This window comes from Salmo salar, chromosome 04 (genome assembly GCF_965601325.2).
Source record: "Salmo salar chromosome 04, fSalSal1, whole genome shotgun sequence".
Lineage (NCBI taxonomy): Eukaryota > Metazoa > Chordata > Actinopteri > Salmoniformes > Salmonidae > Salmo > Salmo salar.
This window is the reverse complement of record NC_138294.1, coordinates 38718562-38745526: the sequence shown is the minus strand read 5'-3', so window position 1 is coordinate 38745526 and position 26965 is coordinate 38718562. Positions and strand designations below refer to the sequence as shown.

Genomic DNA, 26965 nt, shown 5'->3' with positions numbered 1-26965 from the left:
GCAGAATTAACGGAGATCCACCCTTAGCAGCGGTGGAAAAGGGATGTTTATGATTTTCAGGGATTCACTCATTTCAACCTAACTTCGTTTTTCCACTGTAAAACGGAAGTAGGTACTCCGCTCACGCGTCTTTCTTTGGCTGCCACATTAAGTGAATGAAGATCCGTATTTCATCTTTAGTCTATAGTGGTTCGGACTGAGTTTGTGGATCATTTCTAACGTCGTTGATTCGGCATTTAGCAATTTTGCGAATAATCTGAGTGAGATTTGGAATAACAGCCCGTCAGGTAAGAGTTGAAATTGTGTTTGCGAGTTACATATTCAATTAGTGATAACCAAGAAACGTTACAGAATGGCCTGCTGCAAACCAGTACAACGTTACTGTGTTAAAGGTTGTGGTCAAGCCTTTTGTACATGTTGACTCAGCAGAATAGAATCATGAACAACACCTTCTCTCAAACTGATTATTTTTAGCCATAACGAAGAGCTGTCACTCAAACTCAAGGCTACCGTGTAATTTAACGGCTCAGAATGATTCTATGATTTGATCTCGCATGGAGCCAGTGTTGTTACATAGTTCATTCTAACCAATCTGTGTAGCCTACAATGCGCGGTTCTTTAGTTCACATGTAGTTACGCCGTTATAATGGGATAATACAAGTCATTTACTTTGTCTTGTCTTGTTTTAGGCTTTTGACAGCATTTCATCATAGCTGTTATTGCCGACAACACCAAAGCATGCAAAGTCGGTTGACCAAGGCAAACAGAGCAACCTAGTAATTTGTGGATGTCCAAAATCAATTTCGTACAATATGTTACGAATTAAATTTTCAAACGTATGAGACGTCATGAATTCCAATTTGTTGCGGCTAACGTTTTCTTGTTGCCTAGGTGGCACCGAGTACCTACTTCCGTTTTACAGTTAGCTAGGCAAGGGGGTTAGGGCAGAGCTGCCAACTCTCACGAATTTGACCCTCTTCTCACGCTCTCACGGCACACCTCTCACAATATATCTCACGCATTGAAAAGTACTGCTTTTATTTTTCTAATTAGTCAGCGCGTTAACTTTTCAACTGTGCTCCAAATCGATGATACGGAACCCAGGACTCCCTGGAAAACAATGGCAATTGTTACTGAGTGGACTCTCCTGGCTAAATAAATGGGCGCAGTTTTAAAATAGGAGCATCTGAGTCTCCAATTTAACACCATGAGTGGAACCTTTATCATTGTCCTGTCCTACCACAGCACTGTCAACCGCGGCACATTGAAGCATATGATTGGTCTAGTTATGTAAAGTACCAAGGGGATTGGATGCATGTTTTAAAGAAACGCCCCTTAAGATCAGAGTGAAGTTGAATGGAGAGAAATTGTTTGGGGATTTGCATTTAGGCTGTGACAATGAAAAGGCAGCAGACAGAGACCTACAGTATGTTTTAGCTGGGACGTTTGGTGGGGTGACCTGATTTGTTAACTATGAAAATAATTTTGTCTAAAACATTGTGAACCCAAAAGTGTACATTTGATTCTAGAGGGGGGACAATAAATATAACAATTATTTGATTAGGGTGTGGGGGCAGATTAATGGCATTTTGTCTTCAGGAGATTTTATTTTTTATTTACTTATTTTAGTCTGATCATTCTTAACAATGGGCTAAAATATAGGGTAATTAGTGTGCTTGTCAGCAAGAACACTACTGCTATTCCCCAATTTTGTCACATTAGTCATTTGAAATCTGATATGCCTACTTTTGTCTTTGAAAATTAAATATATGAGGCTATGTATCGTATGAAAAAAGTGCCCGTACTTTAAATGTCATCCCTCAAAATCTAAGAGTAAAAAAGTCATAACATTTTGAGTTGAATATTTAATTTAATGTTCAAAGCATCCTGATTACACCTGACTTGTGGTTTTTATTAGGGTTAGAGTTTAAGGTTAGGGTTAAGATTAAGGGTTAGGATTAGGGGAAAAATTAGCTAACATGCTAAGTAGTTGCAAAACAGCAAAAATTTACTAAGTATTTGTAAAGTTGCTGTTTAGCTAAAAAGCTAAAGTTATCTAAAATGTGATTCAAACGCACAACTTTTGGGCTGCTAGAAGTTTGCCTTATACACCCCCCCATCCTCCCTGACCAAGCTCCCCTCCTTTTGTTTTTGGCTTAAGTAATCTTCTGCCTTATGTAACCATACCAAACATAACATATTGACTCATTTGAGAGTCCCAGATTTACATTTACTATGTTACGTCTTTGAGCCCAGGATGAACATAGTTACTCTCATCAGTATGTTGACTATCTAACATTATAGCCAATAGATGAAATCATCCCTGATACACAACTGTGTTGTCATCAACACAGCATGACTCAGGAGTATAAAAGATAAAATGGTTGTGAATAGTGCCGTTCGTTTACAGTAGAAACATTTATGTTATTTTGGGGGGCGTGTTTGTAACATCCACCCATCCATCACCTCTTGTAGAATGTCCCGTGAGCAGAAGGCGGTGGAGCGCGCGAGGAAAGCGTTCCTCACCGGGAGGTCGAAGCCCTTAGAACACCGGATCCGCCAGCTGAAAAACCTCCAGAGATTCCTCTTGGAGAGAGAGAAGGAGATAGCTGAGGCCATCAAGAAAGACCTTAACAAGGTAGAGAGACAAACAGACAGACAGTGTGAGTGAGAGAGGAGTATGTGTGTGTGAGCATAAATGTATTTGTGTGTTTGTTTTTACAGCGTATGTTTGCACACGCACAAGTGTGTCTGTGTGCATGTATCTATCCTCATCTATGTCCATATCCATCTTCTATCCTCCAATCATCTAGAGTGAGGCAGGCACCCAGCTGTATGAGACACTGGGCCTGGAAGGGGAGATTGTCCTTGCAGTGAAGAAGCTGGCAGAGTGGGCTGCCCCCCGGCCTGTTGAGAAGAACCTCCTGACCATCTCAGACACGGTTTACATCCAGCCTGAACCGCTGGGAGTGGTGCTCATCATAGGAGCATGGAACTACCCCTGGGCCGTCACCATACAGCCGCTTATAGGGGCTATCGCTGCAGGTAGGGTGGAGTGGGGGGGTTGGGTAGTGTGTGTCTGTGTGCGTGTTTGTGTGTGACCTACCCCCAGACCATTAATCCATCTATGCTTCTCCCAGGCCAGGTCCTTTCAATCAGTATTACACAATTTTCCTCTCAGCCTCTTACCTATCAAAGACAGGTTCAAAGTTCCTTGACTGTTATCAATTTGTGGGTGTGTGTGTGTTTGTGTGTGCTTGCATGCATGCATGCATGCATGCGAACTCTGAGCACTGCCACTATCAGGGACTTTATCCACCAAGGGTGAGACTCCGTCCTTGTATTGTGTCAGTCATGATCATCTAGCCCTCCATCTTTCCCCCTTCCAAGATGGCCACCAGTGAATGTACTTCTGAATTATTCACGTTTGTTTTATTCACGTTTGTCTGTTTTAAAAGCTTATTGCCAATGATCACTGTTGTTTGTATACAAGCAGCACCACAGTAAACACCTGAGAGGTATACTACAAAGTTAGCCAGCTAACGTTGATAAACAACCAGAAATAACCACACATTTTCTGGTTAATTAAGAAAGCTTCACTTAGACATGTGTCTTTGTACTCCCTGACGAATGATATGCTGCCGAAACGGGTCACAGTTTTAAAGTCTTTGTTCCATTGAATTAAGGCATTTTAATTATATGAAGAGTGCCTTGGTCCTCCTTTCTTTTTGATGACCAATTTATCCCAATTTATGACCAATTTACACCTTCTATCTACAAAGACCTAGCAGGGTTATATCATCCAATATCATACACAGCACATCCAATATCATACACATCAACCTACTCAGATTTACTACACATATAATATCTTGACCCAATATTCTAACATCTGTGGCATTGGCTCACAGGCAAACAGGCAAGGGAATAAAACACATTTTGCTAGAACCTGTTTCTTGGATTCTAAATATCAGACATTTGAAATCTAACATTTTGACTGTCATAATACCTCTTATGGCTGTAACTTTACAAGCACTAATTATGGTCAATTTAGACTGAGAATAGTATCTAGTTATGATAAGGGGTGAAATAAGTATAGCCAGTTATAATTGTAATGGTTTAGCAGATAAAAAAAAAAAGAAGATTAGTCTTTACGTGGCTAAAAGAAAAGGAATATAACATATACTGTTTACAGGAAACTTACTCTACATCCTTAGAGTTCAGTGTGTCAAATCGGAGGGCCTGTTGTCCGGGCCTCTGGCAGTCTCTATGGGGGTGCCACAGGGTTCAATTCTTGGGCCACCTCTTTTCTCTGTATACATCAATGATGTCGCTCTTGCTGCTGGTGAGTCTCTGATCCACCTCTACACAGACGACACCAATCTGTATACTTCTGGCCCTTCTTTGGACACTGTGTTAACCTGTTAGGGCTAGGGGGCAGTATTTACACGGCCGGATAAAAAACGTACCCGATCTAATCTGGTTATTACTACTGCCCAGAAACTAGAATATGCATGTAATTATTGGCTTTGGATAGAAAACACCCTAAAGTTTCTAAAACTGTTTGAATGGTGTCTGTGAGTATAACAGAACTCATATGGCAGGCAAAAACCTGAGAAGATTCTGTACAGGAAGTGCCCTCTCTGACCATTCCTACATTCCTAAAACTTAGGATCTTTGCTGTAACGTGACACTTCCTACGGCTCCCATAGGCTCTCAGAACCCGGGAAAAAGCTGAATGATGTCGAGGCAGCCCCTGGCTGAAAAACATTAGCGCCTTTGGTAAGTGGTCTATCAGAGGACAATGAGACTGAGGCGCGTGCACGAGGCGACCCCATGTTTTTATTTTCTCTCTCTTTGTACTAAAACACAGATTCCCGGTCGGAATATTATCGCTTTTTTACGAGAAAAATGGCATAAAAATTGATTTTAAACAGCGGTTGACATGCTTCGAAGTACGGTAATGGAATATTTAGAATTTTTTTGTCACGAAACGCGTCGGGCGCGTCACCCTTCTTGACACTTCGGATAGTGTCTTGAACGCACGAACAAAACAGAGGATATTTGAACATAACTATGGATTATTTTGAACCAAACCAACATTTGTTATTGAAGTAGATGTCCTGGGAGTGCATTCTGACGAAGAACAGCAAAGGTAATAACATTTTTCTTATAGTAAATCTGACTTTGGTGAGGGCTAAACTTGGTGGGTGTCTAAATAGCTAGCCCTGTGATGCCGGGCTATCTACTTAGAATATTGCAAAATGTGCTTTCACCGAAAAGCTATTTTAAAATCGGACATAGCGAGTGCATAGAGGAGTTTTGTATCTATAATTCTTAAAATAATTGTTATGCTTTTTGTGAACGTTTATCGTGAGTAATTTAGTAAATTCACCGGAGGTTTGAGGGGGGTATGCTAGTTCTGAACGTCACATGCTAATGTAAAAAGCTGTTTTTTGATATAAATATGAACTTGATTGAACAAAACATGCATGTATTGTATAACATAATGTCCTAGGCGTGTCATCTGATGAAGATCATCAAAGGTTAGTGCTGCATTTAGCTGTGGTTTGGGTTTATGTGACATTATATGCTAGCTTGAAAAATGGGTGTCTGATTATTTCTGGCTGGGTACTCTGCTGACATAATCTAATGTTTTGCTTTCGTTGTAAAGCCTTTTTGAAATCGGACAGTGTGGTTAGATCAACGAGAGTCTTGTCTTTAAAATGGTGTAAAATAGTCATATGTTTGAGAAATTGAAGTAATAGCATTTCTAAGGTATTTGAATAACGCGCCACAGGATTCCACTGGCTGTTACGTAGGTGGGACGATTTCGTCCCACCTTCCCTAGAGAGGTTAACTACCCTCCAGACGAGCTTCAATGCCATACGACTCTCCTTCCGTGGCCTTCAACTGCTCTTAAATACAAGTAAAACTAAATGCATGCTCTTCAACCGATCGCTGCCTGCACCTGCCCGCCCGTCCAGCATCACTACTCTGGACGGTTCTGACTTAAAATATGTGGACAACTACAAATACCTAGGTGTCTGGTTAGACTGTAAACCCTCCTTCCAGTCTCACATCAAACATCTCCAATCCAAAGTTAAATCTAGAATTGACTTCCTATTTCGCAACAAAGCATCTTTCACTCATGCTGCCAAACATACCCTCATAAAACTGACCATCCTACCGATCCTCGACTTCGGCGATGTCATTTACAAAATAGCCTCCAATACCCTACTCAATAAATTGGATGCAGTCTATCACAGTGCCATCCGTTTTGTCACCAAAGCCCCATATACTACCCACCACTGCGACCTGTACGCTCTCGTTGGCTGGCCCTCGCTTCATACTCGTCGCCAAACCCACTGGCTCCAGGTCATCTACAAGACCCTGCTAGGTAAAGTTCCCCCTTATCTCAGCTCGCTGGTCACCATAGCAGCACCCACCTGTAGCACGCGCTCCAGCAGGTATATCTCTCTGGTCACCTCCAAAGCCAATTCCTCCTTCAGCTGCCTCTCCTTCCAGTTCTCTGCTGCCAATGACTGGAACGAACTACAAAAATCTCTAAAACTGGAAACACTTATCTCCCTCACTAGCTTTAAGCACCAGCTGTCAGAGCAGATTACTGCACCTGTACATAGCCCATCTATAATTTAGCCCAAACAACTTCCATCTTCCCCTACTGTATTTATTTATTTATTTTGCTCCTTTGCACCCCATTATTTCTATTTCTACGTTGCACTTTCTTCCACTGAAAATCTACCATTCCAGTGTTTGACTTGCTATATTGTATTTACTTCGCCACCATGGCCTTTTTTGCCTTTACCTCCGTTATCTCACCTCATTTGCTCACTTTGTATATAGACTTATTTTTCTACTATATTATTGACTGTATGTTTGTTTTACTCCATGTGTAACTCTGTGTTGTTGTGTGTGTCAAACTGCTTGCTTTATCTTGGCCAGGTCGCAATTGTAAATGAGAACTTGTTCTCAACTTGTCTACCTGGTTAAATAAAGGTGAAATAAAATACAAATAAATAAATAAAAGATTAAGTTGCGTGGAAAAAGGAATGGGGTGGTGAAATAATTTTCTGTCATGGACAAAGGAACTCAAAAGGTGTGATGATTTTAATTAACAAAACATTTGATCTGAATGTGCAAATAGTCAAGAATGATTCGCAAGGAAGGTGGATCTTTTTAAATATGAAAGTGGACATGTGGTCCAAATCAGGATGATCCATACTTATTTGAAAATATTTATACCAATTTATTGAATTTACAAGCAACAAATGATCAAATCATTATGATAGGAGACTATAACTATCATCACCATGCCCTTAAGGAAATCACAAACATTATGGACGCCTTAGAAATAGTGGATATTTGGAGACTGAAAAACCCTGACCAAGTGAGATATACATGGAGGAGACTTAATCAAGCTAGTCATGTTGATTACTTTTTTGCCCCTTTCTCTCTTGCATCAAAGTTTTAAAAGGTTTTAATAGGAGACAGGATGCGATCGGATCATCATCTAATTGGCCTTCACATAACTCTTATAGAATTACCATGTGGATGGGATATTGGAAATTTAATCAATCTTTACTGGAGGACCATTTATTTTTAACTAGAACAAAATAATTTATAACAGAATTTTTCCAGTATAACATAGGTTCAGCAAATCGCCTTATTGTTTGGGATAGGTCATTCAATTCAATATTCATCAATATTCATCAATATTCATCAATAATAAAAAAGCAGTTTCTGGCTAAAGAGACCAGACTAAGACTAGACTAACAAGGGAAATATATGAATATATGAACTAATAGTACAGGTAGATAGCAATAAAAATGATACTACAGAGATAAGAAATAAGTTAGAGGAAAAACAAAAAGAACTGGAGGAACTTATTCAAGAACAATCTAATGTAATCTATTACAAAAATAAAGCAAACTGGATGGAATATGGAGAAAAATGCACAAAATTCTTCCTGAATCTCCAACACAGGAACGCTAACAAAAATAATTTGCAGAAACTTGATACTGAAGATGGAGTCATCTATGATTTTCCTCAAATGATATTTTAAAAGAGGAAGCTAAATATTTTAAGCAGATGTTCTCTTTTCCTTCTCATCCTCACCCACTGAATGACAATTATTGTAAGGAATTCTTTCCAAATAATACAAAATGGAAAATATACAAATGTACAGAAAGATCTGTGCGAAGGTCAAATTACAGAGGAATAACGTTGAGGCTATTAAATCCTTTCAGTCTGGAAAAACCCCAGGGCTTGATGGCAATCCGGTAGAGGTATATCTAGCATTGCTAGCTTGTTTTAAATACTCCTATAGAAATGGTAGTCTGTCAGGTACTCAGCAGGAAGGTTTGATTTCACTATTATTAAAACAAGACCCAGATGGCAAATATAAAGATCCAGTCTTTCTAAAAAAAACTGGAGGCCTCTTTCACTTCAGTGTTGTGAAGCAAAAAAACTAGCGAAATGCATAGCACTCAGAATTAACTTCTATGGGCTAGGTCTTTTTTTTCTCTTTTGTTAATTTTTTTGGTTGTTGGTGCATTGGGGGGGGGTCTTGGAATTCATTTTTTAAAATTATTATTAACCTCTCTTGGGTATGTGGGACGTGACCGTCCCACCTGCGGGACACACTATTCAAACAGCCAGTGAAATAGCAGGGCGCCAAATTCAAAACAACAAAAATCTCATAATTCAAATTTCTCACACATACAAGTATTTTACACCATTTTAAAGATAATCTTCTCGTTAATCCAACCACATTGTCCGATTTCAAAAAGGCTTTACGGCGAAAGCATAGCATTAGATTATGTTAGGACATCACCTTGACAAGAAAAACCACACAGCCATTTTCCAAGCAAGGAGAGGCGTCACAAAAAAACACAAATACAGCTAAAATTAATGACTAACCTTTGATCTTCATCAGATGGCACTCATAGGACTTCATGTTACACAATACATGTATGTTTAGCTCGATAAAGTTCATATTTATATCCAAAAACCCCATTTTACATTGGCGTGTAATGTTCAGAAATGTTTTGCCTCCCAAAACTTCCGGTGAATGAGCACATCAATTTACAGAAATACTCATCATAAACGTTGATAAAATATTAAACTGTAATTCAAAGAATTATAGATACACTTCTCCTTAATGCAACCGCTGTCAGATTTCAAAAAAACTTTACAGTGAAAGCACACTTTGCAATAATCTGAGTACAGCGTTCAGACACGAAACCAAACCCGCCATTTTGTGGGGTCAATAAACCTCAGAAATAATATTATAAATATTCACTTACCTTTGATGATCTTCATCAGAATGCACTCCCAGGAATCCCAGGTCCACAATAAATGTTTGTTTTGTTCGATAAAGTCCATAATTTATGTCCAAATACCTCCTTTTTGTTCGCGCATTCAGTCCACTACTCCAAATGCAGGAATCGCGCCGAAATATCACGATGAGAAGTCAAAAAAAGTTATATTTACGTTAGTAGAAATATGTCAAACGATGTATAGCATCAATCTTTAGGATGTTTTTAACAGAAATCTTCAGTAATATTCCAACCGGACAATTCCAATGTCTTCAGAAAAGAAAAGGAACACAGCTCACACTCACGTGAGCGTCCCGCCTCTGAGCTCATGTCATTTTCCCACTCATCTACTTCCAGGCCCTCTTGTTCACTTCAAATTCACAGTAGAAGCATGAAACGATGTTCTAAAGACTGTTGACATCTAGTGGAAGCCTTAGGAAGTGCAAAATGAACCCTAAGTCACTGTAGTTTGAATAGGGAATCAATTGAAAAAACTACAACCCTCAGATTTCCCACTTCCTGGTTGGATTTTTCTCAGGGTTTTGCCTGCCATATGAGTTCTGTTATACTCACAGACATCATTCAAACAGTTTTAGAAACTTCAGAGTGTTTTCCATCCAAATATACTAATAATATGCATATCCTACCTTCTGAGCCTGAGTAGCAGGCAGTTTAATTTGGGCACGCTTTTCATCCAGACGTCAAAATACTGCTCCCTACCCTAGAGAAGTTAAAACAGGTCCCCGTTTTTTGACCTTTTGGGAGATCTGTCGATGTGCCCTTGAGCAGGGCATTGACCCTGGTTTCTTCTGTGTGTCACTCTGGATGGGAGTCTGTTAGATGACTAATGTGATGTAGTTGTTGAGCAGCTTCACTGCAAGTATTTTGTATGTTTTAAACATTCAATAAAAATTAATAATAATAAATAAATAAAAAAAGACCTAGCAGGGTTTCCCTTCCTTCGTTTGTCTACATACAGTACCAGTCAAACGACTACCCTTATTCCAGGGTTTTTCTTTATTTTTACTATTTTCTACATTGTAGAATAATAGTGAAGATATCAAAACTATGAATTAACACATATGGAATCATGTAGTAACCAATCATGTAGTACTAATTCAAAGTAGCCACCCTTTGCCTTGATGACAGCTTTGCACACTCTTGGCATTCTCTCAACCAGATCATGAGGAATGCTTTGTTAAAAGTTAATTTGTGGAATTTCTTTCCTTCTTAATATGTTTGAGCCAATCAGTTGTGTTGTGACAAGGTAGTGGGGTATACAGAAGATAGCCCTATTTGGTAAACGATCAAGTCCATATTATGGCAAGAACAGCTCAAATAAGCAAAGAGAAACTACAATCCATCATTACTTTAAGATATGAAGGTCAGTCAATCTGGAAAATTTCAAGAACTTTGAAAGTTTCTTCAAATGCAATCGCAAAAACCATCAAGCTCTATGATGAAACTGGCTCTCATGAGGACCGCCACAGGAAAAGAAGACCCATAGTTACCTCTGCTGTAGAGGATAAGTTTATTAGACTTACCAGCCTCAGAAATCGGCAATTAACTGCACCTCAGATTGCAGCCCAAATAAATGCTTCACAGAGTTCAACTAACAGACACATCTCAACATCAACTGTTTAGAGGAGACTGTGTGAATAAGGCCTTCATGGTAGAATTGCTGCAAAGAAACCACTACTAAAGGACACAAATAAGAAGAAGCGACTTGCTTGGGCCAAGAAACACAAGCAATGGACATTAGAACGGTAGAAATCTGTCTTTTGGTCTGATGAGTCAAAAAAATTCTGATTTTTGGTTCCCAGATGATCTCCGCATGTGTGGTTCCCACCGTGAAGCGTGGAGGAGGAGGTGTGATGGTGTGGGGGTGCTTTGCTGGTGACACTGTCTGTGATTTATTTAGAATTCAAAGCACACTTAACCAGCATGGCTGCTACAGCATTCTGCAGCAATACGCCATCCCATCTTAATGGGACTATCATGGGACAACTATCATGGGACAATGACCCAACACACCTCCAGGCTGTGTAAGGGCTATTTTACCAAGAAGGAATGTGATGGAGTGCTGCATCAGATGACCTGACCTCCAAAATCACCCAACCTCAACCCAATTGAGATGGTTTGGGATGAGTTGGACCGCAGAGTGAAGGAAAAGCAGCCAGCAAGTGCTCAGCATGTGGGAACAGACTTTTGGAAAAGCATTCCAGGAGACTACCTCATGAAGCTGGTTGAGAGAATGCCAAGAGTGTGCAAAGCTGTCATCAAGGCAGTGGGGCTATTTCGAAAAATCTAAAATATACACTGCTCAAAGAAATAAAGGGAACACTTAAACAACACATCCTAGATCTGAATGAAAGAAATAATCTTATTAAATACTTTTTTCTTTACATACTTGAATGTGCTGACAACAAAATCACACAAAAATAATCAATGGAAATCCAATTTATCAACCTATGGAGGTCTGGATTTGGAGTCACACTCAAAATTAAAGTGGAAAAAAACACTACAGGCTGATCCAACTTTGATGTAATGTCCTTAACCCCTGGTCGCGCTTGACATCCAGCGAAAAATCCTATCGCCATTAGCATAACAAAATGTAATATTTTTTTAAATTCAAATATAGGACTATGTTATATCGTTTTATAGATACACCTCTCCTGAATCGAACCACGTTGTCCGATTTCAAAAAGGCTTTACAGCAAAAGCAAAACATTAGATTATGTTAGAGGAGTATATCGTAAAAGTAGCCACATACCCATTTTCCGACCAACCACATGCATCACAAATAACCAAAAAACAGCTAAATGCAGCACTAACCTTTGACAATCTTCATCAGATGACACACCTAGGACATCATGTTACACAATACATGCATTCTGTTGTTCGATAAAGTTCATATTTATATATAAAAACAGCATTTTACATCGGCGCGTGACGTTGACTAACTATTTTCCCTCAAATGCATCCGGTGAAACGGCGCTACAATTTACTAAATTACTATTCGAAAACATTTTTAAAATGTAATATTGTCATTCTAAGATTTATAGATGAATATCTCTTGAAAGCACCTGTAATGCCAGATTTAAAAATAACTTTACTGGGTAATCACACTTTGCGATAAAAGGGGATGCGATACTCAGAAAAATAGGCTACCGTTACAGGTCAGCGCCATCTTGGAACAATCGCATATCAAATCTACTCTTGTATACTATTGGCAATAATCCCTTACCTTTGATTATCTTTATCAGAAAGCACTTCCAGGAATCCCAGGTCCACAACAAATGTATTTTAGTTCGAAAAAGTTAATCCTTTACGTCCCAATAGCTTGTTCTTGTTAGCGCGTTCTGAAGGCTGCTCCAAAACTTCCGTCGGCTGCGGGACTTCTCTCTCAACAAAATGCATTACATTTTTTTTTTGGTTCGTTCAAACATGTCAAACATTGTATAACATAAATCTTTAGGGCCTTTTTCAACCAGAGCTCCAATAAGATTCAAGGGGGACGATTGCATTGTGTTTCAAAACGTTTCGAAAGGGGAGGGTAACCAGGGGCGCCGGCGTCATAATTGTGATGGCCCTCTCCGTGTGACCACGTTCCACTGCGTCTCATTCATTCAGTTTTCACAGTAGAAGGCTCAAATCACTTTGTAAAGACTGGGGACATCTAGTGGAAGCAATAGGAAGTGCTCAATGAACCATTGCTCACGGTGTGATTTATAGGCAAGGTGCTGAAGTTGAGTCCGCAATTCAGAATTCCACATCCTGTTACGATCGGTCTCGGGGTTTTGACTGCCATATGAGTTCCGTTATACTCACAGACACCATTCAAAAAGTTTTAGAAATTTTAGGGTGTTTTCTATCCACAAGTATTAATTATATGCATATCCTAGCTTGAGTTTGAGTAGGAGGCCGTTTAAAATGGGCACAATTTTTTTTCAAAAATCGCTGTAGCGCCCCCTATCCTAGGCGACCGTCAAGAGGTTAAAACAAGTAAAAATGAGGCTCAGTAGTGTATGTGGCCTCCACGTGCCTGTATGACCTCCCTACAACGCCTGGGCATGCTCCTGATGAGGTGGTGGATTGTCTCCTGAGGGATCTCCTCCCAGACCTGGACTAAAGCATCTGCCAACTCCTGGACAGTCTGTGGTGCAACGTGGCGTTGGTGGATGGAGTGAGACATGATGTCCCAGATGTGCTCAATTGGATTCAGGTCTGGGGAACGGGCGGTCCATAGCATCAATGCCTTCCTCTTGCAGGAACTGCTGACACACTCCAGCCACATGAGGTCTAGCATTGTCTTGCATTAGGAGGAACCCAGGGCCAACCGCACCAGCATATGGTCTCACAAGGGGTCTGAGGATCTCATCTCGGTACCTAATGGCAGTCAGGCTACCTCTGGCGAGCACATGGAGGGCTGTGCGGCCCCCCAAAGAAATGCCACCCCACACCATGACTGACCCACCGCCAAACCGGTCATGCTGGAGGATGTTGCAGGCAGCAGAACGTTCTCCACGGCGTCTCCAGACTCTTTCACGTCTGCCACATGTGCTCAGTGTGAACCTGCTTTCATCTGTGAAGAGCACAGGGCGCAAGTGGCGAATTTGCCAATCTTGGTGTTCTCTGGCAAATGCCAAACGTCCTGCACGGTGTTGGGCTGTAAGCACAACCCCCACCTGTGGACATCGGGCCCTCATACCACCCTCATGGAGTCTGTTTCTGACCGTTTGAGCAGACACATGCACATTTGTGGCCTGCTGGAGGTCATTTTGCAGGGCTCTGGCAGTGTTCCTCCTGCTCCTCCTTGCACAAAGGCGGCGGTAGCGGTCCTGCTTCTGGGTTGTTGCCCTCCTACGGCCTCCTCCACGTCTCCTGATGTACTGGCCTGTCTCCTGGTAGCGCCTCCATGCTCTGGACACTACGCTGACAGACACAGCAAACCTTCTTGCCTCAGCTCGCATTGATGTGCCATCCTGGATGAGCTGCACTACCTGAGCCACTTGTGTGGGTTGTAGACTCTGTCTCATGCTACCACTAGAGTGAAAGCACCGCCAGCATTCAAAAGTGACCAAAACATCAGCCAGGAAGCATAGGAACTGAGAAGTGGTCTGTGGTCTCCACCTGCAGAACCACTCCTTTATTGGGGGTGTCTTGCTTATTGCCTATAATTTCCACCTGTTGTCTATTCCATTTGCACAACAGCGTGTGAAATTTATTGTCAATCAGTGTTGCTTCCTAAGTGGACAGTTTGATTTCACAGAAGTGTGATTGACTTGGAGTTACATTGTGTTGTTTAAGTGTTCCCTTTATTTTTTGGAGCAGTATATTTTCATTTTTTTAACACTTTTTTGGTTACTACATGATTCCCAATGTGTTATTTCATAGTTTTGATGTCTTCACTATTATTCTACAATGTAGAAAATAGCAAAATAAAGAAAAACCCTTGAATAAGTAGCTGTTTCCAAACTTTTGACTGGTACTGTGTGTTTTTGGTTGTTGAGTCAATTAGACCATGGCCATTTCAAGCTTATCTTTCAAAAAAATGTAAAGATATTTCAGTATTTAGGCATGTTAGCTAGCTAACTAATTGATCTGGTCTACTGTGTAATCCCAACCCCCTGTGGGGTATTAGTTTAACATCATTAGCATTTGACCAGAGAGATTTTAACTGGTCAGTGGTCAGTATTTGTCACAGTGTTGTGTTGAAGTGAATATTGTGCATTTAACATTTCTCAAATTCCATTGTATGTTTTTTCTCCTATTGTGTTATTGACTGTACGTTTGTTTATTCCATGTGTAACTCTGTGTTGTTTGTGTCGCACTGCATTGCTTTATCTTGGCCAGGTCGCAGTTGTAAGTGAGAACTTGTTCTCAACTGGCCTTCCTGGTTAAATAAAGGTGAAATCATATATATTTTTTAACCAGTCTTACAATTGGAAGAGAGTGGTGGGTCTATGTAGCATCTAGATCTTTGGAGTTTAAGTGGTTTGGCCCATATCCAATGATCTATATTTCTCTGGTTAAGCCTTCATTGAGACGTAACAGTTGAGTCTCCAAGTAACAAGTTTCCATTCTGATTGGATTGGTAGTGGGAAACACTTTGAGGAAACATCTTGTCTGGTTATCTCTCGTCCTAGTTCCTCCTGGTTCGTGTAATGGAGAAATGGCATAATATATTTAACAGACATTTAGCATTCAGCCAAGTAAATAGCTGTTGGCATTGAGCTTGGACTGTTATTGATTAATGTGTGTGTTGGGCTGGACTTTATTCTCTAACCCTGCTATCAGTTACCAGAGGCAAGATTATGGCCGTTCACTCGGTGAGAGTTCTGCCTTGCCTTACAGAAGGACCTTTACACACACACACCAGTCATCCCGGTGGATGGTGGCTGCAGAGGGACATATAGTACTGTAATATCATATGTGATAAATATATTTTGTAAAAGGGTCTATTGCAATGACTGTGATATGTGGTTGTCCCCCCCCCCCCCCCCCCCCCCAACTGAATAAAATGTAATGTCATAATGGCTCTGCAGGTGAGAACCAAACATTGGATTAGACTGAATAAGAGATAAGTAAACATATAAATAGGATCTCTTTCTATGCCAGTAAATGCCAACACATTCTGTCTGGCCCGACTCATAAGGTATCACTCCAACTCCAACTTTGTTTGTCTGCCCCAAGACTTATGACCCAGTGCTAACCAATAACTCCATTGTTCGTCTTAGCATCCTTAAGCTAATGCTAATGACAACTGTACTATTCTCTGTGCCAGGCAACGCTGCTGTGGTGAAGCCGTCTGAGGTGTGTGTCCACACCGCCAAGGTTATGGAGGACCTGCTGCCCGCCTACATAGACAAGGTAACACACATGCACACGCAGTCACACACTAGGGGTGTGAACGTATAAACATCTTAACGCTAAGAAAAATCCCAAATAGAAAAAATATATTTATTTCCCTCCCCCCACAAAATTAAAATCACAGTGCAGCTGGCTCACCTGCGCTTTCTCTTCGCTAATGATGCAAGTGTGTTTTCAGTCTTTGGTCTGTTGCGTGTAGAATATTCTAGCCTATTCATTGATGATAGGCCCTGGAGTTGCGAGACATTGCAAGCCAAGAAATTGCAAAGTACAGCATTCCACTGCGATATGTAGCTTTTGATGGCCGACAGATAGGCCTAGTGCATGGTTCTGACTCTGTCTGCCTGGTGGCCTACCTGCCTATACTGTGCCCCTCGCCTTTTCTCTCCGTCCCTCGCTAGCTCGCTATGAAAATCATTCGTATTCTCGGGAGTACAGCAACTAATCAGTCATCTCCGTTCCAAAAATACTGAAACTTAGGAGTCGATTCCGAGCAGAAGATGTGTTTTCTTTCTACTAAATGTCTTGGTAAGTCACGGTATTTAACAAACTTTAAAGTAATTTTTTAGGAGAGAGTGGTCTGACTCTGCGTGCAGGCAGGCTGTCCGCAAGCAGCTCGAGATTATTTGATTCACATTTCTGTTCGCCTAGTGATGGACGTATGAGTCCCGTTTCAGAAATGGCATTCCTTTATAGACAAGTAAAATGCCTTTCAATTGCTCTTCGAAAGTTTCTCGAGAGAAGGTTTAGTGTCGGCATTTAAAAACCGTAGTGTACCCTTACCGCTGTAGGGGTGGCAGATAGCCTAGCGGTAAAGAGTGTTGGGCCAGTATCCGTAAGGTAGCTGGTTCGAATCCCTGAGCTGACTAGGTGACAAATCTGTTGATGTATAAACAGTGTGCATCTACCTCCCTGTTGGGGTGGCAGGTAGGCTAGCGGAAAAGAGTGTTGGGCCAGTACCTGACAGGTAGCTGGTTCAAATCCCCTAGGTGACAAATCTGTCGATGTGTCCTTGAGCAAGGTACTTATCCCTAATTGCTCCTGTAAGTTGCTCTGGACAAATCTGCTAAATGACGTCTGCTAAATGACGTAAATGTATTTCTATGTAATCTGTATATAACATCATGCATAATGTGTTGTAAACAACAATGTGTTTTTCCCTGCATCTCTAGGAGTTGTACCCAGTGGTGACAGGGGGTGTCTCAGAGACCCAGGAGTTGCTGCGTCAGCGGTTCGACCATGTGTTCTACACAGGGAACAGCATGGTGGGTAAACTGGTGATGGAGGCAGCAGCCAAACACCTCACCCCCATTACCTTGGAGCTGGGGGGCAAGAGCCCCTGTTACATCGACAAGAACTGTGACATCCCCATCGCCTGCCGGTAAGAGAACACACACAGATACAGAAACGGACAGACCGACACAGATACAACGTTCTAACTCTCTTCTGTTTCTCGCCTTGTCCCTCCCTCTCTTCCCTCTTCTCTCTCCTGTAGGCGTGTGACATGGGGGAAGTATTCTAACTGTGGGCAGACGTGTATCGCTCCAGACTACATCCTGTGTGAGCCCAGCATCCAGGGCCGCGTGCTGGAGGAGATCAAGAAGTCCATCAAAGTACAACTCACTATGTTGGGAGTATAAAAAGGAGTATATATCTGGCTTCACTAACTAAGCATTGAGTATCAACCATAAAGGTACTGACAGTTTTTGTTAGAGTGGAAAAGGAGGCCTTTTTCCTGACGTCTTTGTCCCACAAAACCAGTGCTCTCACAAGCTTATTGTAATTATAGACAGGTGGGTTGTTTAGCAACAAAGACTTTGGTGCAAAACAGACGGCGTTAGTTTAAAATCAAAAGGAATTGAACTATATTTCATCTCCAAATGTTTATTGAAAACAAATACATTTGCACAATGAGCACTTGTTATCTCTCAAATACATTGTTACTAGGGATGCACCGATATTACATTTTTGGCTGATACCATTTTACATTTTAGTCATTTAGCAGACGCTCTTATCCAGAGCGACTTACAGTAGTGAATGCATACATTTCATATATTTTTTTCTCCATACCGATATCCAATATTTTCCTTGCCAAAAAACCTGATACCCGATATTTACAATTTTAGCGACCTTTTAAGCATTCTAGTACAGTTAAATAGTTGAAACACACACACTGACCAAAAAGTTATTTTGTTGGCATTTACGTATGTCCCCATTACCAGTAAAACATAATCAAAGTCTATTTCTTTCACTTACTTGCTGTGCTGTTTCGATTTCATCATACATGTCAAGCAGTGAAGTTTCAGCTCTGTCTGTCCGTGGCCTCTCTTCCTCGGTGCGCACTGTCACTGTGTCTGTTTCCATCTTGTCCAGCTGTGTCTGTAACATTTCACGTAAACCCTGTTTCTTGTCTGCATCGAAGTAGCAGTCCTTGTACCTAGCATCGAGCATGGTGGTGACACAGTAAAGAGGCTCAGAGAGAATTCCACCAAATTGCTTGTTCACAGCCTCTAGTGGAGTACTTTTCTAAGTTAACCCGACGGTCTGTGTTGGCATTTTTGTTGAGCAGGCGTTTCAATGCCATGACAGGGTATCACGTCTGCTGCAGACGCAGTTGATGAGCTTATTTCTCGAGTCAGTTGTTCAAATGGCGCTAGGAGTGTGTTCATGTTCCAAAGTTTCAAACATGTTCTCAAATGCCATTGAAATGGCAGCAGCGGTATGAGAACCAGCACATTCTTGAGCATGCAATACGGCTTTCCTCAGTACAAAATCCTTTGTCGACCCACTGTGTTGTGAAGCTAATAGCAGTGACGCCCATAGCAAGTAGCTCATGGATGTGCATTTCAACAATACTGTGTAACTCCGGTAGGGCAACATCTGAAAAATAGCGCCTACTTGGTATTGTGTACCGGGGCTCGAGGTGCTTGACCAGTCGGCGAAAGACAACATCGTCCACGACAGAGAAAGGTTGATTGTCAAGGGCAGTGAATTCCATTATCTTGAATGAATTTTGCCTTTGAGTTGTCTCGCTGAAATTTTTTTCCTCTTTCAAATGACTGCTCGACTTGTTGACTGCTCGAATCACACAGCAGACATTGTAGGCTAGGTTAGGAATGCTGTGTTGCACGTGTAGTGCTATAATTTTCGTGGCGTCATCTAACTACGCTATATAGGTATGCACGTCAGCTTTGACATCAATTTTGCACATCAGTGTTAAACTAGACATCGGGCCGATGCTGATGTTGGTATTTTTAGCTAATATCGGCAGATTCCGATATGCTTACCGATATATCGTGCATCCCTAATTGTTACAGTTGTTGGTTAGCGATCCAATTTTTGACATAATGGCATAGACATGACATAAGTCAAGATACCATGTCTTGTTTTCAGGTGTTAAGAACAAGATGAAACTAGCTAAAACAATCCACCTACGATTTCCCACATTACAGCTTCTTGGCATAATTATCACGTCATCATTTTCGTGACTTTGTCAGGCAACCCATCTATTATGTAATGTACAATTGGTCAATTGTGTACATGTATTTTCCTTTCAGGCCTTCTACACAGAGGACCCCAAGACCTGCCCCGACTACGGACGCATTATCAACCAGCGCCACTTCAAACGCATCATGGCCATGACAGAGGACAGCACCATCGCTATAGGAGGGGATAGTGATGAGTCAACGTGCTACATAGGTACTACTTATGACAAGCATAATGCTACATAGATACTGTACTACTTATGATAGGCCTAGCTACCTAAGATGGTGCCGGAGAAGAAGGCTGACGTTTTACATGCCTCCAACCAGTTGTGTTTTTTGTTAGTTTCTTTCTGTTGTTTGTAACTTATTTTGTACATAATGTTGCCGCTCAGGCCTGCGATTACTCACCACGGACTGGCAGAATCAATTTTTTCCTTTAACGAGTCTGACGAGCCCGACGTGAATGATATACTGCTCTCCCAGGAACAGGCCCAGATCCCCGCGATTTGCGTGAAGAGAAAAAGGGGCCAAAGGGCGGGCTGCCTTCTGAGAATTTGTAGGCGATCAATTAAAACCCCCACTTCCTTCCATTCTGCTAGAAAACGTGCAATCTTTGGAAAATAAAATAGAAAACCTACGTGGAAGATTAAACTCACGAGCTATTGCTCGCCTGAGGTAGAGTATCTCATGATAAGCTGTAGACCACACTATCTACCTAGAGAGTTTTCATCTGTATTTTTCGTAGCTGTTTACATACAACCACAGACTGAGGCCTGGCACTAAGACAGCATTGAATGAGCTGTATTCCGCCCTAAGCAAACAAGAAAATGCTCACCCAGAGGCAGTGCTCCTAGTAGCTGGGGACATTAATGCAGGGAAACTTAAATCCGTTTTCTATCAGCATGTTAAATGTGCAACCAGAGGGAAAAAAACTCTGGACCACCTTTACTCCACACACAGAGATGCATACAAAGCTCTCCCTCGCCCTCCATTTGGCAAATCTGACCATAATTCTATCCTCCTGATTCCTGCTTACAAGCAAAAATTAAAGCAGGAAGCACCAGTGACTTGATCAATAAAAAAGTGGTCAGATGAAGCAGATGCTAAGCTACAGGACTGTTTTGCTAGCACAGACTGGAATATGTTCCGAGATTCCTCCAATGGCATTGAGGAGTACACCACATCAGTCACTGGCTTCATCAATAAGTGCATTGATGACGTCGTCCCCACAGTGACCGTACGTACATACCCCAACCAGAAGCCATGGATTACAGGCAACATCCGCACTGAGCTAACGGCTAGAGCTGCCGCTTTCAAGGAGCGGGAAGCTTATAAGAATTCCCGCTATGCCTGCCGACAAACCATCAAACAGGCAAAGCGTCAATACAGGACTAAGATCGAATCGTACTACACAGGCTCTGATGGTCGTTGGATGTGACAGGGCATGCAATCCATTACAGACTACAAAGGGAAGCACAGCCGAGAACTGTCCAGTGACATGAGCCTACCACATGAGCTAAACTACTTCTATGCTCGCTTCGAGGCAAATAACACTAAAACATGCGTGAGAGCACCAGCTGTTCCGGAAGACTCTGATCACGCTCTACGCAGCCGATGTGAGTATGACCTTTAAACAGGTCAACATTCCCAAGGCCTCAGGGCCAGACGTGTACTCCGAGCTTGCGCTGACCATCTGGCAAGTCTCTTCACTGACATTTTCAACCTCTCCCTGTTCGAGTCTGTAATACCAACATGTTTCAAGCAGACCAGCATAGTCCCTGTGCCCAAGAACACTAAGGTAGCCTGCCTAAATGACTACCAACCCGTAGCACTCACGTCTGTAGCCATGAAGTGCTTTGAAAGGCTGGTTATTGCTCACATCAACACCATTATCCTAGAAACCCTAGACCCACTCCAATTTGCATACCGCCCCAACAGATCCACAGATGATGCAATCTCAATTGCACTACACACTGGCCTTTCCCACCTGCACAAAAGGAACACCTATGTGAGAATGCTATTGATTGACTATAGCTCAGCGTTCAACACCATAGTGCCCTCAAAGCTCATCAATAAGCTAAGGACCCTGGGACTAAACACCTCCCTCTGCAACTGGATCCTGGACTTCCTGACAGGCCGCCCCCAGGTGGTATGAGTAGGTAACAACACATCTGCCACACTGATCCTCAACACAGGGGCCCCTCAGGGGTGCATGCTCAGTCTCCTCCTGTACTCCTTGTTCACTCATGACTGCATGGCCAGGTATGACTCCAACACCATCATTAAGTTTGCCGATGACACAACAGGGGTAGGCCTGATCACCGACAACGACGAGACAGCCTATAGGGAGGAGGTCAGAGACCTGGCCATGTGGTGCAACGACAACAACCTCTCCCTCAACGTGATCAAGACAAATGAGATGATTGTGGACTACAGGAAAAAGAGGACCGAGCACGCCCCCATTCTCATCGACGGGGCTGTAGTGGAGCAGGTTGAGAGCTTCAAGTTCCTTGGTGTCCGCATCACCAACAAACTAACATGGTCCAAGCACACCAAGACAGTCGTTAGAGGGCACGACAAAACCTATTCCCCCTCAGGAGACTGAAAAGATTTGGCATGGGTTCTCAGATCCTCAAAAGGTTCTATAGCTGCACCATCGAGAGCATCCTGACTTGTTGCATCACTGCCTGGTATGGCAACTGCTCGGCTTCCGACCTTAACCTCTTGGGGCTAGGTGGGACGCTAGCGTGCCACCTGTGGTGCACTCCATCAACAGCAGGTGCATTTCAAGAGCGGCAAATTTGAATCCAAATAAATGTCAAAATTCAAATTTTTCAAAAATACAACTATGTTACACCATTTGAAAGATAAACATCTCCTTAATCTAACCACGTTTTACGATTTCAAAAAGGTTTTACGGCGAAAGCATAAATTTAGAGTATGTTAGGACAGTACATTTACAAGAGTTGTGTGTAATGTTTTGTCAAGTCAAAGACAGGGTCACCAAAACCATAAAACCAGCTAAAATGATACACTAACCTTTTACAATCTCCATCAGATGACACTCCTAGGACATTATGTTAGACAATGCATGCATTTTTAGTTCTATCAAGTTCATATTTATATACAAAAACAGCGTTTTACTATGGCATTGATGTTGAGGAAATCGTTTCCCTCCAATAACCGGCAGTCAAGTCAGCGTCACAAATTAAATAATTAAAATTAGAAAACATTGGTAAAATATTATATTGTCATTTAAAGAATTATAGATTTACATCTTTTGAACGCAATCAACTTGCCAGATTTAAAAATAACCTTACTGGGAAATCACACTTTGCAATAATCTGAGCACTGTGCCCAGAAAAATACGCGTTGCGATACAGACTAGACGTCATGTTGGGGAGATCTAAAATCGAAAATACTATGTAAATAATCCATTACCTTTGATTCTCTTCATCAGATTTCACTTCCAGGTATCACAGGTCCATAACGAATGTAGTTTTGTTCAAAAAAGCTCATCATTTATGTCCAAAAATCTCCGTCTCGTTAGCACATGATGTAAGCCAGCCGGACTTCTCGTCATGAACGAGGGGAAAAAATATATTTCCGTTCGTTCAAACATGTCAAACGTTGTATAGCATAAATCATTAGGGCCTTTTTTAACCAGAACATGAATAATATTCAAGGTGGACGAATGCATAGCCTTTTATAACGTATTGGAACGAGGGTACCCAACATGAAGTAGCGCGCCAGGTGTCTAATGGGACATCACCGTTCCATGGCTCTTGTTCGGTCAGATCTCCCTCCAGAAGACTCAAAACACTTTGTAAAGGCTGGTGACATCTAGTGGAAGCAATAGGAAGTGCCAAAATATTCCTAAACCCCTGTGTTTTTCAATGGGATAGGTTTAAAGTCAATACAACACATCAGGTATCCACTTCCTGTCAGAAAATGTCTCAGGGTTTTGCCTGCCAAATGAGTTCTGTTATACTCACAGACACCATTCAAACAGTTTTGGAAACTTTAGAGTGTTTTCTATCCATATATAATAAGTATATGCATATTCTAGTTACTGGGTAGGATTAGTAACCAGATTAAATCGGGTACATTTTTTTTATCCAGACGTGCAAATGCTGCCCCCTAGACCCAACAGGTTAAGGCACTACAGAGAGTAGTGCGAACGGCCCAGTACATCACTGGGGCCAAGCTTCCTGCCATCCAGGACCTACCTCTATACCAGGCAGTCAGAGGAAGGCCCTAAAAATTGTCAAAGACTCCAGCCACCCTAGTCATAGACTGTTCTCCCCCTTCCCCCTCTTTTACACCACTGCTGCTCTCTGTTGTTATCATCTATGCATAGTCACTTTAATAACTCTACCTACATGTACGTATTACCTCAACTAACCGGTACCCCCTGTATATAGTCTCGCTATTGTTATTATACTGCTGCTCTTTAATTACTTGTTACTTTTATTTCTTATTCTTGTCCGTATTCTTTTAAACTGCATTGTTGGTTAGGGGCTCGTATGTAAGCATTTCAGTGTAAAGTCCACACTTGTTGTATTTGGTGCATGTGACTAATAACATTTGATTTGATGATACATACTTGTAGGTATCACTTTACCTATCAAAACTGCCTCAACTCCTTCCAACATTCATAGCTGGCTAGAGACACTATTCAATCTCCATATTTACAATTTGTTGTTTGTTTGTTTTGCCTTTTTGTTTTCCTTTGAAATTCTTTCTGTAAGCGCTATACAAGTTGAATAAATTATTTGTATTATATGACTGTCATATGCCTCCATAGGTATCACATACATTACAGGCCCATGGTTATTATATACACAAACAAACCCCACTACATTATTTAGTACCAAGCAGTTTGCTTTAGTGTTAAGCCCTTATTTGTAGATCTAGTTGATGTATATCTATGTTCTGCCCACCACATACCCTACAGTTGGTTACCCTGACACATCTAGTTGTGTATCTATGCTCCCCTCCTCAGCTCCTACAGTACTGAAGGACGTGCAGGTGAACTCCAAGGTGATGCAGGAGGAGATTTTTGGTCCCCTGCTCCCCATCCTGACGGTCAGTGGAGTGGACGAGGCCATCAACTTCATCAACAAGGGAGAGAAACCCCTCGCCCTCTATATCTTCTCACCTGATGACAAGGTAACTACTCACACATGCACACATATAGAGAACACACAAGCACATGCTCAGCAAATATTTCTTTTAAAAACAATAATGGTGGACTGTTCTTTTATTTAAAATGTCTCATTCTCTCTCTCCCCTCCTACTCAACCCTCCCTCCCTTTCTCTTCTCTCTCTCTGCCTCCCCCTTCTCTCTTTCTGTCTCTCTCTCTTGTTCCCTCTCACTCTTTAGGTGATAAAGAAAGTGATAGCAGAGACCTCCAGTGGAGGAGTGTTGGCTAATGACTGTCTTGTGCACTACTCTGTCAGTGCACTGCCCTTTGGTGGAGTGGGTAAGTAAGGTTCACTATATAACACACCAACAAAAAAATTGCTGTTTCACACAGAGTCAAATGAGAAGAGATATGTGTTCTTCATGTTTCCCCCTGTAGGTAACAGTGGTATGGGCAGCTACCACGGCAAGTTCAGCTTTGACAACCTGAGCCACCTGAGGGGCTGTCTTATCAAGCAGCTGAAGATGGAGGGGGTTAACGACATGCGCTACCCTCCCCATACTGCCAAGAAACTGTTCTGGGCACGCTTCTTCATCCTCAAAAATCCTGACCTGGGGTGGTTAGGCCGCATGACGCTGCTCGCTATCTTCGCTGTGGTGGCTGCTGTGGTGCTACAGGTTAGGAGGAGGGAGGAAAGTGTGTGGTGGGGGGGAGGGGGGGGGCTGGTAAGAAGAGATTTGGGAATTTTAGATGGAGTTTCACTGATTGGTGGATGTGTGTGTTTCTTCAGAGATATCTTCAGTGAGATCAAACAAGTCTACCCGTACTTCTGGCCTGATGTTACTCTGGTGACCCGCTGGACCCTGGAACAGAGTTGGGTCTAAAAGCGCTAAATTAACTTTGACCCGGTTAAGATTCTGTCTGCTTCAAGATAATAACCATCCGTAACCATAGTAATGTCAGGTTCAACCTTTAACCCCTCCGTCACCATGACAATGAGAGAGTGAATGGGAAGTGGCCCCAATAACCCCTATTAGAATTATTATACAGTTCTGCATGAAGCCGTTTCAGAAGGATTAGCTTGCTAATGCTTACTAACATTAGCTAGCAACAACAGATTTTATGAATGTGATCTTTTATCTGATTTATGGCACTTTAATCAGTGTAATATTGTGTGAATTTGTTAGGTAAACCTGTCCGCTCCGGTTGTCTTTTTATTTGAAGCCTTAAAACTTTGAAATGTTTGCTGCTTATTAACTTTTTGGATAATGTATCAAAAGAAACATTGCAGAACTCTTATGACCAGTTATAACTTGTTATAACCTTTATATCACTGTGCTTTGAAGCAGCATAGCTGACCTATATGCAAGGTTCTCTAAGGATTGCATAAATCTCTTTCATATGAATGAATAATCAGGAAGTATTGTGTGTTAATACTGTACTACTATTACGCATGCTTGTATGTTTCAGTAAGCCTCAGAGAAGCACAACTCTAGTTCTGTTATCATTTCAGTTTTTAATTTCAACCGTTAGAAAGAGATTGCAATGGAGATGTATTTTATTTGAAGTATAACTTTAACATTCCCTGTCAGTGGTTTACCATGCTTTTCCAGGGCAATTGTTGTTTGTTCTGTTATGTGCCTGAAACAAAACCAAATAACCAATCAATTACCTTTTGAGAATTCCACCTTCGATTTCACCACAGAGTTCTTAAAATATTTGCCTGCAGAACTTGTATTCAATAGCTCAGGATGTAACAAAGTATGACAACTACTATGTCTGAGCAACAATGAAGGAGTAACAGCGTATAATTTCAATGTTTTTGTATTGCCATCAGAGCATTCCCATGGCATTGATTGTAATTCATTTGTAATAAATCCGTTTTTATGTCCTTCACTTATTGATTGCGGTTGTGTTATTGATAGGGAATGAGAGGAATATCCAGTGCCGATTTTAGCATGTAAATCTTGGTGGTTCAAACTCCCCCCATTTTTTTTATGTATGCCAGCACTACACAACACAACACTAAACAATACATGGATTGCACTATAACGGTGACAAACGGTGCCCACAAACTGTTAGGGCCTACATAAAGCTGTCCCAACAGCAGAGCTTTCTT

The 26965-nt window shown here is 41.6% G+C and overlaps 1 protein-coding gene across 1 annotated transcript; it reads left to right on the top strand.

Annotated features, from left to right (window-relative positions):
- aldh3a2b (aldehyde dehydrogenase 3 family, member A2b) lies at window positions 1–26742 on the top strand. Its single transcript, XM_014195780.3, has 11 exons — window positions 1–287; window positions 2476–2638; window positions 2814–3045; window positions 16129–16214; window positions 17387–17595; window positions 17710–17827; window positions 19772–19913; window positions 24705–24871; window positions 25086–25185; window positions 25285–25523; window positions 25637–26742. Exons 2-11 carry the CDS (start codon window positions 2477–2479, stop codon window positions 25649–25651), a joined length of 1470 nt encoding a protein of 489 aa, XP_014051255.1. The 5' UTR covers window positions 1–287; window position 2476; the 3' UTR covers window positions 25652–26742.
- The last annotated feature ends 223 nt before the right edge of the window (window positions 26743–26965 follow it).